This window comes from Alosa sapidissima, chromosome 20, assembly GCF_018492685.1.
Source record: "Alosa sapidissima isolate fAloSap1 chromosome 20, fAloSap1.pri, whole genome shotgun sequence".
NCBI lineage: Eukaryota > Metazoa > Chordata > Actinopteri > Clupeiformes > Clupeidae > Alosa > Alosa sapidissima.
Window position 1 is genome coordinate 13,852,940 of NC_055976.1, and position 20,105 is coordinate 13,873,044.

The window sequence follows — 20,105 nt, forward strand, 5'->3', positions numbered from 1 at the left end:
AGGAAAGAAAAAAAAAAAGCCTATTAATATTCTATTTGGACCATCTGTTTGTTTCTCTGAAATCATGGGTTTAAAAAGTCTGTTTTCTGACAAAGGCTGATTACATGTCATTTCTATGATCTCCAGCCTAACTGGCAAAATATAGCCAATTGTCAATTACTGGTGCACTAAGGTGGTTAGCAGGTTTAGTAGGCCTACTGAGCAAACTTGTCTCCAAACTTGTCACCAGGCTTTGCCTAACTGTAATGTGCCTGAAACTAAGATCAAGGAAATAGCCTACCAAGAAGAGGTGAGAGGACTGGAGTGATGGCCAGAGTAAAGAAACAGCAAATAAATATGTAAATGTATTTTATATTTTATATGTGATTTATGTGTTTTAATGAGATAGCCTAGCTCATGGCCTAGCCTATTTTCTCATAATCATAATGCTATGACAGTAGGCCTAATCAAAATATGCCCACCCCATTAGGGGAAGTTTCGAAAAAGACCCAAATATAGCCTATTCATTCTTCTTCTCACGTGAATAGGGTAAGTAATCAACTCAGTAATTTTCATGGTGATATCTAAAGGTTAAATATTTTAGCCTATTTAAGTATTTTTCGAAACGTTCCCCTAATGGGATTCTTTGGGGCTTTTTTTTCCTTACTCAAAATCAGTTGGGTTTGCTTCTGTTGCAATTTGTCCTAGGTTGACCCCCATTTTGGCTTTTTGCCAAATCGTAATCAGACTGAGTCGTAATGCAACATATGTCCCTTCCCTGTTGCCATACTATAGTTGTCTTTGACAAAGGGCTGCCATGTCACCTAAGGTGAGAGCAGTTTTGTGGAGATGAACTGACTGCACATTATTTTAAGAACTATTTCAGCAGCTTAACGTGTGATAATTTTACACGAAGTGTTGTTTTACTATGTTAATACTTTTTCACCTCAAGAATTAATGGCATCATAGTGAAAGGTTTCACTGAGGACAGCAGCCTAAACGGTGCTCCTTGGCTAACCACACAACTTATCAAGTTATAACGTTACTGTTCTGGCGGGACAGCTGGCTAACAGGCTTGCAAACGCGAAAGGTTTTTTACTGCTTTTGAGACCAGACTGAGTCTTCTCAGTTGGTCCAGTTAGTGTTAGATGTAAGTCAGTGTATGAAGTGTGCTTTGTGGATATAAGATCTAAGCAAGCTTTTCCTAGGCAACTAGCTCCTCAGCTAGCATTGCCTATAACTTATAGCACTACTAATACCCATGCTACATTGCTAGCTTGCAGCTAATACAACAAGCAAGGTGGCCGATTTCTCGCCTCCGAAATGCAGTTAACAGAAGCACATTGTTATCTCTGTACTAACCTGTCTAAGGTGGTATAGTGTAACGTTATTCAGCACGCACACAATTTACCAACCAAATTAGTCATAACTCTGGTCGAGTTAAGGTGCTGGTGGTTGGCTATGAGCAGAAAATACAATTAATCTAGGCTAAAAGAGCAAAATATGTCTGTACATTAGTATCTAACCTGAGCTTTTACCTCTTTGCCATTTTAGATCAATGATTTAGGTTATGGTTTACATGATATAGCAAAGTCCATGTCTGAATACAAGTTACTCCTCTTGACTGTGTTTGAAAAATTTCAGCTGGTGAAATTTGTGGCAGTCCCTGCGACAGCTATCTTGGGCATTGCATCTTTCCGGGTGCATTATGTCACGAGAGAACCAAATGTTGAAGGACTACTGACACCACACCAGGTAATATTAGCCTAATAGCCTTCTAGGTTGGTCCACCATTATTTGCAGGATGCTAGAAAGCCTAGACCTCTATCAATGCTGCATTCTTTCCCACAAGCTTACATCACAGGCCACTTGGAAGTGCAAACAGTTTTCCCAAGGAAATAGACAAGATGTTAACGTTACTTGACTTCCTATGGAGAAGTAGACACATTATGTTAAAAAGACCAATGCGTGTGGAGGTATGAACTTTCTTGATAACACATTCAAAATAAACTGGCTTAGGGCTCAAGTTCCTTTTAATGTGTACAATATTGTACACATTGGAAGGAACTTGAGCCCTAATTTTCCACCCCAATTTTCATAAACAAGTTCTAACTTGGTCCTTTGTCATGATTTCTCCCCTCATAAATATCTAATCTTAACAAACATTCTCTTAAAAAAACAAATCACTTTATGTAGACAACCATGGCATTCTTCTTGTCTCTCAACTATTAAACCCATAGACTATATAGAACTGGTTCTATATATACAGTCTATGGTTAAACCCAATTGGCTTTGCTGCGCTGAATGTTTAATTGTGGTATGTGGATACCGTAACTTGTTAAATTAAAGAGAAAATTAATAAACACAAACAAGGAAGTAAATAAATAAAATGACTGGTTTATTGATAACAGTAACGGAAAAAGTGCCGAAACACTTACAATAACAAAAGCTAAAGTAATTGTAGGCTTGCCCTAAGACAATTTAAAAACGTAACAAACAGCCACACAGGCTATATAAAATGAGCAGGTCCAGATCACACAGAACTTGGACACCTCAGGCCACACAAACACACAACCTCCCCACGGGGAGAAATTGCCGAACCCGGCACACCCTACAACTGTAGTAATTTTAAAATGAGCAGGTCCAGCCCTCAATTACCAGAGACAACAACTTCTAGGACATACAACACAAACACACAGAACACACTAGGGCCGTAACACCCCTTCCCATAAGAGCGAATGTATAATGTTTGCCATTAACTCTGAAGCAGTTGGCCGCAACAGGCTTTCTTCTAAATTATAGTGAATTTTTATCCAAATTTAACCTGCCAGTCACACCTAAGGAATTTGCCACTGTTGTTGGTGGTATACCATAAGGAGTGGTAATGTTGTTGAAAACCCAACTACTATTTGCTGCTCTGCCAGATGTTGCTTCAACTGTAGGGAAGGTTTGCCTCAAACCTTTTTACAGGGTTCCTACGCAGTATGGAAAACCTGGAAAAGTATGGAATTTGATTTGAGTAATTTCCAGGTCTAGATAAATATGGAAAAAACAAATAAGGGTATGGAGAAATATTTGTGTTTCCAGACTATTGCATCTACAGTACTAATCACTTCACTCAGGTCAAAATGAACCATTCCTACTGTTGTGTAGCTTAACTATCAGTCCACATCATCAAGATACAATTAAAAAAAATCTCTCCCACAAGGGGACCCTGGTACCAAAACCAAATCGAGAACCCCTGTTCTATGCACATGCCCTATACCATTGTGCACTGGTATGTTTGCGTAGCTCTGCTATTTTCAGCTAAAACACTGGTAGACTTTTTTTGATTTTGTAAAAGTTACCAAGACATGGATACTGCATTATCTGATAAACTGTTATTGCAAACAAATAATACGGTTTACAGTGATTTCTGAGGCCTCTGCCAGCAGTGCACTAGTCTCCAACATATGTAGGACATGCTGTATCTACAGTACAGAGAACTAAACATGTGAGTGCACCCAACACAGCACTTCCCCAATGAAAAGTATCCAACAATGGGCAAGTGTTTTCTGAGGGCTAACAAGTAAAAAAAAAAAAACATTATTATACAGCTCTTCACAATGCTAGTAGAATGCTCCATTGACAATGTCTAGAATATGGTCAGAAAAATCTAGAGAATTTTGGAAATATGAGTATGGAAAAAGTATGGAATTGTGAAATGGAAAATGTGTAGGAACCCTGTTTTTAGAGCTTTGTTCCAGAAAGACTTCGTAAAAATCCCCTATGTAGTTTTTTACTGGACCAATTTCATTGGTGACATCCCCCGGAAAAAAGTCTGCACATTGCCGTTAAATTATTCTTTAATAAATAAAGTATGTGAAGTCACTTATTAATGGGAATCGAGTCCTGTCTGCATAAAGAGGCGTGTTGTTGAGGTATTGATGACGCTCCACCTGTCAAACAGTTCTCAGCAGCAGAAAAAATAACAGGTGCACACCTGGTATAAGGTCAATTTTCTCCAGACTGGAATGCTCAAAATGCTAAAAATGTACCTGAAATGGTCAGAAGGGTTTGAGGATCATGAAAATGTGCCCAAAATGAACCAAGGTCTTATATGTGGTGAAATTCTGAGCTATGTCCATAGACTTGAATAGAACAGTCTGCCTCTGGTCTGCATAAAGGGGGATTCAAATGAGCACCTCATGGATTATTTCGACTCTTTTTACCATGATAGTCCATGCATGCCACCTCACTGAGACAACCATCTGGATGCTTTCCCAGTGAAAGCAGAGACAGGGTCAAAAGGTCAAAAATTACCTCAAAGAAGACCAAAGCTAAAAGCTTAAAATTCCATAATGGTTTAGTTTGGAAAATAGCCTATCGTTCTGTTAACATTGGTTTCATATGTTTGACACTTAAATGTGGCTGCTGTTCATGTCAAAAGCAAGGTTTGAACTTGTCGAGTCACCACAAGACACTTCCAAATCGATAAATCCCCACTTTCATATCACTCAGAATGGAACCATTAGCCAAATCGTTGTATGATCATAAGTCGTAGTTACTTCTTTTAATTGTATGTAATTATTATGCTTATTAATGTGGTATGCACACAGACATTACGGTGTGCAGACCACATCTTATGATGCTACATTTGTTTCTCCCCTTCTGTCTCACTCTCTTTCTCTCTCTCCCCTTGTCATTATGTTGCTTTTCTTTCTTTCTCTCTCTCTTTCTCTCATTCTGTAACAGCTGTCCATCTATACACCACTGCCACAGAAGTTTCAGTATGTGGCGGAACAACAGGGTGCTCTCCAGAGTCACCTTGGCATAGCCAGGGAATGGCTGCAGTCGTATGTGCGAGCTGTCAAGGTACAGACAACCACAATGTAGAAATGTTTTTTTGTATACTTCACTTGTCATTGGATGCTCATGTAATCAGTGTGGTTGAGCTTGGGATCAATGAAGCAAGAGAAATGACCCAACAATTGCTTGAGTGCTTGTGGTTAGCCCAACTTTGTTTATTCAATTTATTCATCTCCCACTCTAAAAAAAAGGGGAATGTTACGCAACTACCGTATTTTCCGGACTATAAGTCACACTTTTTTTCATAGTTTGGCTGGCCCTGCGACTTATAGTCAGGTGCGACTTATATATGAAAAAAATATATAATTGAACATGTTTTTAAATGTTAATTCATATTAACTGACATGAACCCTACATGAAACATTACTGTCTAGCGCGAGAGAGCGCTCTCAGATGCACAAGTTCTGTGCACTTTCAGTCAGAGATTAGTGGTAGCGCTATGCCTGAAGCACACATGCACCTAAATCATCAAATTATGGCCGGGATTCTATTTATAGCCGGGCCTCAGATTCGGACAAATAAAGGCCAGTAATAGTTTTGTTTCAATTCAACTCATAAAAGAGCTCTTAATATTTTATATTGTTGGTTGGTTTAATATTGTTGCCAATGAAAAGTCATTGTCTTACACCACGAGTCTCCAACACCTTGCTCTCAAACTACCAGTTGCATGCCACCCCCTTCTGAGCTTGCCAGAGGCTGAAGCAGTAACCTACATTTAAACACAATTGTTGCTGCCAGGCATCAGCCTACGAATTTTATAAAAAAGTAAATCATGCAGAATTAAAAAAAATAACTAAATTTAGGCTATCGTAGACCTCTTTGGCTATACGGAATAAGGTTTCCATTTTAACACAACACATGTCCCATGAATAAATGAAAGCGGATGCCTTATCTCGCAATAAGCGGATGGAAATCCCGACACTTCATACATGAACCGCCAAATACCCCACAGATTTCAGTGGTCATCAGTCCCGATATTTAGCAATATCAAACAGTACAAGCCATACCCCAAATAAAGGTGCTATGCTTTGCGCAGCCTAAATAAAAGACTCCCGCCATAAGGATTTGAGGATTTACGATAGTCTGTCTCCTAAACATTCCTCACCCGTAATCTAGACATGCATGAAAACATTTGAAAACAAAACTCACTGCCATGTAGGCTAATATTTGATCACTGTTTTGCTACTAATTATATTTCACATAATGAATACACACACTAGAAAGTGAAAGTAGGCCTACTATGCGCTCCGTGTCTGTATCTGTCTGTTCACGTCCGCAATCGATTATAACGTTCCTCAAATGGAGAACACATCCATGTTTTCTCGTGTTAGGCTGTCATGCTTCTGTGTTCGCAAAATTCTTGACGGTTCCTGATCGCTAAACGTTTGTTTTCCTTTCGTGTCGATCGCGGTTGATGTAGAAGCACCTAGGCTATAATTTGACTTAAGCGGTGAGAGAGAGGGAGAGAGAGAGAGGCACCTGCGCGCGCGTGTGTGTGCGCATGGGGTTCAATTGAAGTCAGAGTTGGTCCGTCCAGTCAATAGTCACACTTTCAGGGAGTTGTGGGACTTTTATTATTATGCTCAATACTTAATAACTTATGCGCAATACCCGCAATCCCGCGCTGAAATTTAGGCCCTGGTTTTAAATGCGCATATTTATCTATGTGTCCAGTTACATCTGTCTGTTCCTGGTCTTGGATTTTGTAAAATACATTCCTAAATATCACCTGCTTGCTGCAGCTTTGGTCTGCACGTCCTATTAAAACTGGTCTGTGCACGTCTTCTTAAAACTGCATCTTTTTCTCTCTCATGGGCATTTAATCTGCTACCGGCTTGTCACTCCACATCGCCCAAAATGCTTGATTGCATTGCATTCTCTAATATTTTTAGCTAAATATTCATGTACCACATTAACATTTTTGCTCAGTGAATCTTTTGTAAATTGCTTTAAAATTACCTTCGGGCCTATAGGTCTATGCCTGGCTTGCTTCGGTCACGTCCTTTTTAAAACCATGTTTTTCTCTCTCATGAACATTTAATCTGCTGCCAGCTGCCCAAAATGCTTGATTGCATTGTATTCTCCACATTTTAGCTAAATGTTGGTGTACCACATGGCATTTTCTTTCAGTGAATCTTTTGCTTTACAATTAGACCTTCCGGCCCTCCTCTTGGCTGCCTTCACTCCTTCGTCTTCATTAACATTATTCTTTTTGGCCTCAATAGTCCATTTACATAGTCTCTGTTTTTGGTTTTGGATTTTGTGAAATACATTTCTAAATAAATGCGACTTATAGTCCAGTGCGACTTATATATGTTTTTTTTCCTGTTCATGACGCATTTTTTGACTAATGCGACTTATACTCCAGAGCGACTTATAGTCCGGAAAATACGGTACTCTGAAATATTGTATTGTACAGTATATTGTACGATTCATTCTATACAGTAGTAGGTCATGAAAATTCAGGGGTTTTTTTTCGTCAGGGAAAGTCAGGAATAAAGTCATGGAATTTAACACCTGACATAGAGAGGGAACCCAGTGTAAGTGTGGTCATGGTGATTAGGGATTTGGCCTTCCAAGTACAACACCAGAGGTGGCACCACTAACTGCCCCAGAGCATGGCACATAACCCAGAGCTGCTCCAGGGATGGACTCTCCCTGCACTGTTAGTCAGCTAAATGACATGTAATGTAATCTACCGCAATCTGAAAAATGGTAGCAAAAAGGAAACATTCATTTCAGGCCCAGCAGAGTTTTGTTTTTCGCTAAATACTGTATATGATGAGTGATATTTGAATTATAATTGGTGAAAGGTAGTTTTCATATTTTGTACTTAGTTCAGTTAAGCGCAGTTATGTTCAGTTTAGTTATGACTCTGCAGTGACTTGAAACTGATATTTGTCAGCAGTTTGAAAAGATGATGGGTGAGAAGAGACCTGCCCTTTCGCTGAATGCGACTGAATGTGCAACGCTGCTCATTTCAAACTAAGCCTGCTCTCTTCCACGAGACAGTTGTCGCTCATGGTGATTGTGATCAAAAATGCTATTGTAATATTTTTAGACTTAAGCGTACTTTGACGTCTGCTTTGCTTTTGAAGTCTTTTTTTTCCTGATAGTGGGGAAAGAAGACTAGCAGTATTGAGTCATATCCTGTTGATAGACTGTACAGGTAGGCTTCTATTAAACACATAAAGAAAACAATGACCTTTAAAATAATTGGTCCTTATATTGCATTACTGCCCTTAGAGTAACCTTTACTGGCTTTTGCAGAAGGACTCATGACTATGACTTTTTTGTTATCCATAATATAATATCCAGCTCGTTTTATTTCAATATGTGTTAGGCCTATCTAATATCCATTTATTAGATATATTAACCTATTATGTCTATAGTCAGTCCATAATATCTAAAGAAAATCCATTATCTAATATACATAGTATCTGTTCATTCACTCTGAGGACTCTAATATGAACGATATGAATGGCCTTAGATTTCAGTGCTGTTGTTGCACGTGTAGCCATATGGGCCTTTCATTGTATGAAATAGGATTAAGTATAGTATGTATACATTACATACGCATATAGGATTACATTGTAAAAGAAATCAGATTATTTCAACTAATTTGCCTGAGAATGTTGAATGGGGAGAGATATGTAAGTGTGTAGAGGGGGATAATAGGTAGCTTAGACCACACTCAAAAACAATGAGTCAGAGGCCACTTCTTCTTTTTTTGCACCAGAGAGAGAGTGTGTGTAGGCAGAAGTTGACTTTAGGCCTCCCCCCTGACAGTTTTGTGTTTATCCATTGTCCTCACTGAAGAAGAAGAAGAAGGAGGAGAAGAAGACAACACATTCAGTGGTGCATGAGATTGAGCCGTTTCTGTACGGATGCAGGAAGGACGGGGCTTTTCTTTGTTCTGGTTGACCGCTCGTTATCTCGACAACAACAGGTCAAATGCCGTATAATTCATTCCGGAGAGCAGCAGTAGGGGACGCACTCGGCAGAGGAGACGAGAAGCTGCCCTGAGGCATCTGCTGTACCGAGGGCTCCATGTTAAGTTAGTCTGGCTCAGTGGGGACACAGCAGGAAGGCAAGAGCAGCCAGGCGACTGCAGACCCTTTTCGCCCCCCCATCTCATAATGTCAGAGAAATGCCAAAGAATTCCAGTGTCCATCATGTAGAAGGAGATATGTTGACCCTCTATCTTCAATGAAAATTGAAGTTTTTAGTTTTTAAGTTATGCGAGCAGACACACACACACACACACACACACACACACACACACACACACACACACACAGATGGACAGACAGACAGACAGACAAACAGACAGACAGACCTGAATGCCTTCAGCCTCCTATCAGGGGCGAGGCTAAAAAAGAAAAGATAGATTGCTGCCTCTGCAGCTGATTGTGATATTGTACTCAAAGACTGGGTACGCCGGCATTCCCCTGACAAGCAGGCTGCGGCGATTGGCATGAAATGACACGAGCAGCGGTGACAGCACAAGCTATATCCCTCTTTCATGTTTTATTACTTTCTTTCTCTCTTTTTTTGCTTTTGTTCATCCATCTGTAGTGTGGCATCTGGAGAAAGATTGGTGGAGAATTTGATTATGATGATCTGCAGTATAATGTCCATCATTATTTCTCCCCACTGCTACCCCCCCCCCCCCCCCCCCCCCCCCCCCTACAGGGTTCTTTACTGTCAGCAAAAGTTAGAACCGTGAATCTGTACCATGCCGGAGAAGGTGAGCCCGCATCTCCTAATGTGATTTTCAAAATTTATACCTGATTATGCTGCCGCTGTATCTTGTTTCATGAGGCTGTCACTTTTTGTGAATCTTAATGGGATCTGTACCATCGGATTCTCCGTCTTGATGGCTTGGCTTCACTGATGTGTGACTGGCATATGGTTTCATGGCAAATGTGCTTGATATACATCACTAAGAGACACCTCTGGTGTGTGTGTGTGTGTGTGTGTGTGTGTGTGTGTGTGTGTGTGTGTGTGTCCAGATGTCTACCACTACCTTAAGGATCCTCCTCCAGGGTTCCTGCCCAGAGTGGGGGTCATCTCAGGGGCAGGTTTGACTGGCCTGATCCTGGCCAGGAGAGGTAACTATGACCACACCGCACATGAAGTGACATCTCCACTCCTCACCACCAGCACTTGTGTGCCCTGTGAATTACCATTTCCTGTGAATGTATGATTATTTATTACTATAGGTTTTTAATGCTGCATGGCCATTGTTTATCTGACGTAGCAACAGTAACAAGGATGCAGGACTCAACAAAAGATGCGTTTCAATGGTAGTAATGGGGACACACATGATATCTACTACAAAACTGATATGGTGTTTGTGGACGAGGGACGGATTGGTTCCTAAAATCCGCATTAAAACTTATGCGGACTAGTCTGGACTTAGCCTTTGTTGCCATTTTCATATTTCCTTTACACTGCTTCCTTGGAACAGTTCTTCTCAAATATTTACCATGAACTGAAAATATATAATTGAGCTATTTTCTTTCTCTCTCTCCATCTTTCTCTCTCTCTCCATCTCTCTCTCTCTCTCTCTCTCCACATGTTTGGCTCAGTGAGGTTCCTTTCCATAGTGTGGGTGTAGTATGCAGGGTTATTGCTGCATATTAGCCCTTCTAAGTGCCATTTATACATTTAATAGTTTCAAGAAAGGGTTGCTAAATGTCAACCTCTCCCTCCCTCTCTCCCTCCCTCCCTCCCACTGTGCCAGGCTCTCGCCTCAGGAGGCTGCTGCTACCACTGGGCTTGGCATCTCTCGGCGCTGGCATCTGCTACCCGGCCCCGACGCTGGCACTCCTCAAGGTGAGCACAGTTCTTTCCTGTTAGCCACACTTAGCATAGCATGGTGCCAGCTTAATAGCGTAAGTCTCCCACATTCCTGAAGGCACACACAGCCTCCAGAACCCTCTCCAATGGGGCTAAGAGTAGGTAGATGTGTGGGTGGGATTTCAATAAGTCATAGCAGGACCCGGCACGTGCTGAACCGGGAAAAGTGAAACCTGTTAGAAGGTTCTCCTGGCCAATATGAATTTATTGCTTTTGTGGATATGTGCTTTGCACATGACTGAATCCATTTCTGGACCCTGTAACATGTACATCAACATACAGTCTTTATGTTATTTTACATTATTTTGGGATTAAGACATTTCTGTGTAATGTAAATCCACATACAACCACGTACACCTAATGTCATGTGTAGCCAATGTAAGAATTTACAGATTACGCTGTCTGAGAACATCAGATTCAGCATCATCTCTCAGACGGTGATCTTATCAGGATGACAAACAAAGGTCCATGCAATGGCCTCACCCAGGGCCAGGAATGAGATCAGTCAATTGTATTATGGTCATGGGGGTAGGCCATAGACCCCTTCAATGTTTGCAAACATCTAGAGCGTAGGTTGGATGCACGAGCAGCATGGGGTCAGAAAAATGGCACAGCTAATAGACCGGAATGTTGAGCTGTCAAGGTACAGTATGCACCGTCATCGTCACCCCAGGACTGCAAATCGTACCTTAATAAATTAGTCTTATAATTAATGGCGATTGTCTGCCTGTTCCTGAGCTGATAACAGAATGGGTAGACGACGTTAGCAAGTGGCCAAAGATTCATTGGCCTGTCATATACGGCTATCTGGTTGACAAGCCCAGTGTGTACACGTGAAAAAGTAGTACAAGTAGGCATTTTTCTTGACGTTTCCTTGACGTTTCAGTCAAATCACACACACACGATTCAATGGGATGGAAAGCTTTCTGACCCCGATATGCGCACGCATTTTCCTGTGGCGTGGACCGTGAAGGGGTCAATAGAGAACCATCCCAGGCAAGAGGAGAGATTACTTCATATCATACAGAACAACAAGAAATTGCCAGTCCGCACTGTCTGTACCCAGAGTGTGTCACATGCTTCATTAATGCTACTATTAAGATTGAATGCTGCACCAACCAAAGAAACATCTGTTTCCTACAAGGACCCTTATGTTTTTCTTAAACAAAATAAAGGTGTCATATACGACATCCTAGACCTACATAGTGAGAATAGACTTAATATAGACTTAAAATACCTAGACTTGCTTCTGTTGGAGGGTATATAGATATATATATGACACTAACATAGCCCACAAGATGTGAGCAAGACCTCAGATATCACTGGGTAGACTTGGAGAAAGCCCCTTCTGAAATTCTAAATCACAGTGGAGCTCTGGTGGAAGCTCTCTCCTTCAGTCTCTCCTGTGACAGCGCTGCTAATTCGATGCTAGTTGTACGTGTCCGTCTCCCTCTGAGTGAACGGCAGAACCGCACTGACTCAACAGAGAGGGAAATGAACAGCGAAAAAAAAAAAAAAAAAAAAAGACAACAAAGCACAGCTGCAGCGGAGCAAGCAGGGCTTCTTTCTGTGAGAACCACTGACAGGAAAAATGAAACAGACTCTCATTTGTCGTTGTCAAGGCAGCCAGGAAACTGAAAAAAAAAAATAAAAAAATGTGCGCAAGTCGTTTCACGCTGCGTCTTCACACCTCTCTCTCTTGGTCTCTCCTCAGACACAGACGACGAACGACGACGAACAACGCTCTCGGTGCTCCACGCTCACTTGCGCGCCCGCTCACGCACCCCTTCTCGTTTTCCCCCTTTGTCAGGGTTCCACTGCGACACGTTTAAGCGTCTGAAAAGTAGCTTCGGTTGGAGCGACTCTTCAAAGTGAATTTCCAAACACCGTTGTGAGAAAGTGCCTCAGTTTCTTTCCCCCCCTCTCGCTGTCAGTGGCTGCTCGACATGTCTCCTTGCGTCCCCCCCGTGGTTGTTCATTTGTTTGTTTGAGTCTCGCGCCTGTAGCCCCTCCAGACGTACTGTAAGGCCTCAGTGTTGTCAGGTGCTGTCGTTAGGTGTTGCGTTTTTTTAAACTTTAACACCTGAAATCACAAAAAGTTAAGATCAAAGAAAAGTGTGTAGTGTTGATACATATAATGTATATTTATTTATTTTTAAACTGTGACTTGAGAGTCAAATGTGTTTGGGGTCATGGCTGAGGGCACTTGAGTCTGACAGGTGTGTGTGTGTGTGTGTTTGGAGTTTTGGACTGTGTTGGACTGAGTTTGTGTGTGTGTGTGTGCACGCTTTTGGGTCTGTCTTGCCTCAGCGTTTTGTGTGTGTGTGTGTTGGACTGTTTTTGTGTGTGTGTTTATGTGTGTGAGCCTGTGCTTTTGGGTCTGTGTCACTTCAGCGTTCTGTGTATGTGTTGTGTGCAGGTGACCGGACGGCAGGCCTGGGCAGCGTCGCAGTGGAGCATGTCGTCCGTGAGCTCGCTGTGGAGAAGTGAGCCGTCAGAGCACCACCCTGCACCTCCACCCCCCTCCTCATCACCTCCTCCTCCAGCACCTGCACCAGCAGCCCCCACTACCCACTCGAAGCCCTCGCAGGTACTAGCAGTCAGAGGAGCTGGTGTTTGTGTGTGTGCATGTGTGTTTGTTTGTGTGTGTGAATGTGTGTGAGTACGTGTGCATGATCGCACCTCAGCATCGTGTGTGAGCAGCTGACTGTCACCCTGCTCTGCTGTTTGCTTTCTCCTGCTGTTTGTTTCTTTTGTCTTTCTTTTGTCACCCTGGCGCAGAGAGCGGCATGTTGTTGTTCACACAGCCTCATCCTGTGATCTTTTGTGTCTGCTCTGTCGTGTCTCGTTTGGTCTCTGGCTTTTAAGACCGCTGAGCTCGTACAGTAGTCGCTGCTCTGGTGGAATGGCTCTGTGGATTCAGAAGCAGAAACTTGAAGTTCTATCTATCTATGCACATAAAACCTCTTCTGTATTTCATTCTCTTCATTTAGACCTTGTCATGATGTATACCGTTTTATATGTTATTTTGATATATAGTTTTTCTTTTCAATTCTCATTAGGACTACAGATATACATCTAAACACTTATATTTATACCAGTAATCTGATATGATATTGTTTAAAGGCCCTTAGACCTAGACAACTTGGATGTCCTTCACGATGATGGAAGATTACGTGGGACATTTCCTGCTGTAGTTAATCACGACTGATCTAATTAGTTAGTTTCTGCTTGTGCCCCTCCCTCCTAGTCCCGCGTCCCGAAGCCCTCTGTGCCCCGCGAGAGCCCTCCGCCTGACCTCGCCGCAGAGGACACCACCCTCCCATCCTCCCCCGCCGCCCCGCAGGACTCTGGGAAGGGACCCGCCGTACCCACGTCCAGGCCTGAGCAACCCCTGCCCCTGCCCCTGCTCCTGCCCCTGGTACCACCTCCCCCGCTCACTGCCCCGGCCGAGAGCACTAGGCCTGCTGGTAAGCCACATCAGAGCAGGGGGGAAAAAGCCCAACCACCAACTCTTTCCAACCACTCACTAACCCAGCTTATTCTGACTAGCACAACGCTTTAGTCAGGTAGATCAGGGTTTTCCATGTAGCACATACGCTATATTTGACTAACCACTGTTGCCACCAAGCACTTGCTGTCTGTCAGAATAGGAGGAAGAGAGAGCAGAATTTCTTTTGGTGTAGCAGTGTCAGTAGCCATCTCTCTCTTTCTCTTTCTGTCTGTGTCTCTCTCTCTCTCTCTCTCTCTCTCTCTCTCTCTCTTCCTGTCACGCACACACAGGTTTGGTCAGTGCGCTCTGTGTTTGTATAGTAGCTTAGTGTCTGGACTCTCCTGGTTGTCAGACAGACCAGACTCTACTGGTGTCAGTGTCACAGCGTCTTTATCAGCCCAGACGCTGACGCGGAGGGAGTCAGTCTCCGGATCTCAGCAAATATCATCAGCTTTCATCCTGTCAGGGAGACTCAGCCAGACAGAGAAATATTTACCGTCTAAAATTCTCCTATCACAACTCTGCAGAGGGAGAGGAATAGGACAATCCTGTGGTGCGTTCACATTCGGCAAACATTGGCTAACGTTTGTGATTTTTCTAAAGTTAAATTTTGAACGATTTGGTGTTAACAGTCCATTTTAACTATAATTGCATTGTTACCTTCATCAAGCCCTTGCCCAGCTCCACTGTATGTTCGCAGAGAACTATCTCCTCAGACTGTTTGCGAGTGTTTCCAAGTTTTTTCCCTAAAAACTCAAGGCAAACAGAAATCTGTTTGCAAAAGTTCACCTATGTTTGCGAATTTGAACGCACCTCTGATCTTTTAAATGTGACTACCTTGGTATATGTTCTGTCCTGTATGTAGGGGAAGGGTAGCCTACACAGAGATTATTGTGGGATTCAGACACTTCTCACAGAAGACAGAGAAGAGCCTGCACATGTTGATATACAGCAGGTGCAGCTAATTCGCAAGAACAATTTCAGAGTAAGAGAAAAGAAAAGTGCAACACTGCTTGCTCCACGGTGCAATTTAATAATAAAGAGTCATTTTCTTCAGTTCTTTTTCTGTGGCGGAGAAGTTTGTCTTTGTCTGTCGGTATCTCTCATCTGTGCTGTGAGTGACTGAGTCTTCGTAAGTGTGGAAAATCACTCTGAGCTTCTGAATAAGGAAAAAGCTCTCTGATCCAGACATGCAGGCCAGTTCCCAGCAGTGTGTGCGTATTACATTATTAAATAGAAAATTATGCCCCACATTGAATCATTATAGCCCACTACGTTATATTATAGCCCACTACGCCTATTTCTTTACACAAAGGCCGACTGCTTGTCATAAGTTCTGAATTAAGAAATGAAACCACTGTGTGATTGAAGAAGAATCGTGTCTATTACAGAATGCACAACAAAGACATTTTGAATTCCTCTGTCCTCGACCTTTCCTACACTGTCTCTATCTACATTCACCCACTCATGCAGTTGTGGCAAGAAGCACGCGAGAAGATGCAGTGTGTGCTTCTTGTCAGCCAGTGATGTTTTAGGAAGTAGTTGGGACCTATTACTTTGATTGAGGCCTTTAGGTGAGATTTGACTAATATGCTTACATTTTGTTTTTACTAACTCGCCCACAAATAACCAGCATATCATTAAAAAAAATTTTTGACTCTTCATCGTGGGTGACTGGGGATATCCGCTTATTTTGGCTGAGCTCGTGCATGTGGTGTGTGTGTATGTGTGTGGGCTGCTCGATCTTGGCAAAAACCATAACCACAATTATTCTTCATAACATTGAGATCACCATCACTTTTTAAAAAATTTAGTTGAATTTTAAATATTTTTCACCTGAAAATTTGGGAAATTGTAAATATGTCCACCTCATAGCAAAATAATGCACTGGATAAATAACAAATCTGAATTGTGTATGTGACGTCATTTCTCTCCTGTGCTGTGCTCTCTGCTTGTGCTGTCCCAGGGAAGCCAGGCTTCACCGCCGATCCCCAGCTCATGGACTTCGGCCAGTCAAACCCAGAGGATGCTGACCTCTACAGTACACGCGGCTGAACATGATCCTATATGAACACGACCCCATATGAACACACACACACACACACACACACACACACACACACACACACACACACACACACACACACACACACACAGGCTTCGTCTGCCTTCATCCTACTACAGGACAAACACGCACACAGTCATACTGACACAGATAGGCCATGTTTGCTAGTGCCATACTACATACACCCTGGACACACACACACAGCTACAAAAGTAAACTGACTCATTCCACCACATAGCAGTCCAACACACACACACACCCCAATGCAGACACACATATTAGGTGCTTCATCTTTAAATGGGAGAAAATCTATGTCCAAATTAAAATGGCCTCTTAGGTTGCGCTTGGCAATCAATACAGCTCATTTAAGGCTATGCACCCTAAGATGGGAGATAATCATTGCTTTAAATACTAAGCCATAAAGTTTTATAGTGTAATTTAATCACATTATGCTTATGAATGTAAGTATGTGTAATTTAAACTTGTGGGTAATGAAGGTATCATTTTGAGACCACAGGAAGTACAGTCGTGTGCATTGTGAAATCAATGTTCTGTTACAGTCTGTTTTTTTTTTTCTTTTTTAAAAAAAAGAAAGAAAAAAAACACGCACATAATGAGAATTGCACTAAAATGAGCTCTTACAGGTGCATTCATATCACCAAATGGACCTGGGTTAATGTTTTTGTTAATGTTTTTCTTGATGTTGATTGGCTTCACACTGCGTGTAGATGCGAAGATGAGTTTTATTTACCTTCCAGAAAGTGCTTTCAGGCTTCTCCAGTGTGTGTGAGAGAGTTTTAAATAAAGTATATTTCTGATAAATATATACTCGCCTTTGAGATTTATTTATCTGTGTGAAGGCTAAGAGAGTGGAACATGGCAAGACACAAACAGGGCTCAACAAGATTCTTTTCTGTTTCAATCAGTCTCTTCTATTCATTTTTCATCATGCATGAATGCCTAATGCCAAAGAACCGTGAGTGGATAGTCAGCTACGTGGAATTCTATTTCTCCTGGTTGCACCAGGTTTCTGAAAGCCCTTCGACTACAGGGGAATTTTTGTCTAAAATGTCTCTGGTACACATGCCAAACCAGCTGTCCCTTAACTTCCGTTGTAAACATTTATCCTATTACAGACAATGCTGAAATGCCAACAGCATCTTCTGGTTATAAATCTCATGTTGTGTAATAGTCTTTGTTACATTTTATAGCATAATGGGTCTACTGTAATTTCCCAAATATTAGCTGCAGTTTATACATTGATTTTGCAAAATTTCTTCAGCTATGAGATTAATACACGGTGGCAGTTAGGTATTAATATGGTTTTATTTTTTTAACTTCCATAAAACACTGTTCTACGGTTTATACACAGGAAATTACTTACTGTAGCTTTTTTATCTTTCAATGATCTGTTTCGACAGTTAGTCATGAGGGAAAGATCATTTTCCACTAAACTTTGCTCCGTTAGAATTTTCTTACGTAGTTGAGCAAGGGCGCACTCGGACGAACTCGTTCTCTGAATTTTATTTTTTCCTTTCCTTTAGCGCTGTCAAACTGAGGTTTGCTCCACTCACTCATTGCCAAAATACATAGACCCTGTACAAAGAGCATCCACTCATTCACTGCATCTAGTGAATAACCATATTCTTATTCACCACAGTGCATCATCTCTAGTGAATAACCACATACACTAATATACCACATAGTGCACCATCATGTAATAAACCACCATATACTTATTCACTATGCAGTGAAGCGGATCCCTATGTAGTGATTGAGAGAATGTTCAGAATAGCAGGGGGAGACTGTTAAGATTCTTCTGCAGGGACACTCTGACTACCTTGAGTCTGTCTCTTGTTGTGTTTGGCACATAATGTACGGGACTGCTCTGTACTGTGCTGTGTTCTGTGCTGTTCGCTGGGGCAGCTCGTGGTGTGTGTGACCGTGAGGGAGGACTTGAACCAGTGGCCATGAGGAACGCAGCGAAAGGGACAGGAAGCTGGTTGAGTGGCCTTTGGATGAGCGATGTTGCCTTGACCTCTGTGACCCCAGTCTTGTCCTCCCTATGTATCATCTTAACTGGCTCCCACCCAAACACACACACACACACACACAAAGTTAGGGAAGATATTGGCATTGCATAAGTGATGAGATGCTTGCTGTTCAAGTTCTTGGGAAGTTCAAGAATTCTTACATGACTTACATATATACTGGGGTTGAATGAATCCATGAACATACTGTTTGTGTGGTTTTGAGATTGGGAATGCTAGTGTTGTATTGCACAAGTGGTCAGAACATGGGGATCTTTTTCCTGTGCTATTGTTACATTACACAGTACCATCTTTAATAGCAGCAGCTCATCTAACAGTTCACTGTTGGCTGTTTAGAATATGTCACGGCATGAAAGCATAGCCTCTAAGCTTTCCTTGATACCTCAGACACAAACTTAATTTGTGTCTGTCGTACTTGGATGCAACGCATTGTGATGGGTGCATTGTGACGTGTTATGAAGGTGATGAGTGCATTGTGACGTGTTATGAAGGTGATGAGTGCATTGTGAGGACCAGACCAACATATGTTTCTACTTATCCCCTATCTGTAATGGCCCTGTCATAAAAATAAAATCCCCCCCCCCCCCCCCCCCCAACACACACATACACACACATGCACGCAGTTGGTCGTAAAGCCCACAGGAAGTCATGGTGAGCAGGAGAAAAGTCCCAGACGGTGAGTCTATCGTCCAGACCTCTGGAGTTGTAACACGAGATGCTTGTAAATAAGAAGGCCTCCTTGACAGGGATCTCTTTCAACCCCTGCAACTCCTTTCTGCAATTCTAGAGGAAGCTACAGTCCACTGCTCTCTCTTGTGAAATCAGCTCTCTGTGACATCGCGTGCGATGTTGTCAAATTGTCTGTGGACAATCAGCCTTCTAAAATATTGAAGAGGTCTTACTGTATAAACACACACAGGACCTTTTTGCATTCCACACTAATAAACACACTTACTGGACTTCAGTCTCTCTCTTCCTTCACACTTCACATATACACACACACACACTCACACACACACATAGTATCTGCCCTATCCTCCCATACTGCTCTCTGTGAGGGGCCCGTTCAGCTACATTGCTCGGGGTCGAGTGTCAAACTGTCCGAAAGAGAGAGAGGGGGTTTAAGAGAAAACAAACATGTCTCTCTTATCACTTATAAAAAGCCAAACAGACTCAGGGGATGATGTAAGAAGCCCCTGCCCGACTGCCCTGGGATCTCCACTTTCCCACAGCACCCTCTAGGGTCAGCTGATAAGACCCTCGGGAGAGGCCATATGTGTGTGTGTGGGGGATCAACCCGCAAGGCTGAGGGTCCAGTCCACTACTCTGCTCCACTGCAGACCCAGAGGGCAGTTCAGTGGCCTTGCTACCCCTCCAGCCCCACCAAGGCCCCCTGTTGCTCTGGCCGCTCGCTGCTATTTCTGGAACCTTCCGGACCGCTGCATGCGGGCCCTTTGGGGGCTTTTCCGATGTCTGTGCACGGCAGGGGGATTAGTGAGTTTCTGTCTGAAGTTTTTGTTTATATATTTACATCAATTCAGTTATTTATTCATGTGGCTTGTGTTAATCACGAATACTCAAAGGTCATCGAGATATGTTTCTGTCATTGATGTGTTTTTGTGTTTGTTTCTCTCTCTCTCTCCCTTTTCTCTCTCTCTGTCTCTTTGTGTGTGTGTGTGTTCCTTTTTCCTCTACAATCTTTGCTTCTCTTTAGGGTTTTGGCTCTAATGTGTAATCCCAGTGTGCATTGCAGAGTGCACATATTGATTTTGTCACAGCTTGTCATGGTTTAGTGGAGTGGATC

The 20,105-nt window shown here is 42.4% G+C and overlaps 1 protein-coding gene across 1 annotated transcript; it reads left to right on the forward strand.

The window, feature by feature from the left end:
* Window positions 1–727: 727 nt before the first annotated feature.
* LOC121694768 (MICOS complex subunit MIC27-like) lies at window positions 728–17,076 on the forward strand. Its single transcript, XM_042075103.1, has 9 exons — window positions 728–808; window positions 1,624–1,734; window positions 4,714–4,833; window positions 9,523–9,577; window positions 9,843–9,941; window positions 10,577–10,668; window positions 13,112–13,282; window positions 13,943–14,162; window positions 16,152–17,076. The coding sequence occupies exons 1-9, from the start codon at window positions 797–799 to the stop codon at window positions 16,238–16,240; spliced, it is 969 nt and encodes a 322-aa protein (XP_041931037.1). The 5' UTR covers window positions 728–796; the 3' UTR covers window positions 16,241–17,076.
* The last annotated feature ends 3,029 nt before the right edge of the window (window positions 17,077–20,105 follow it).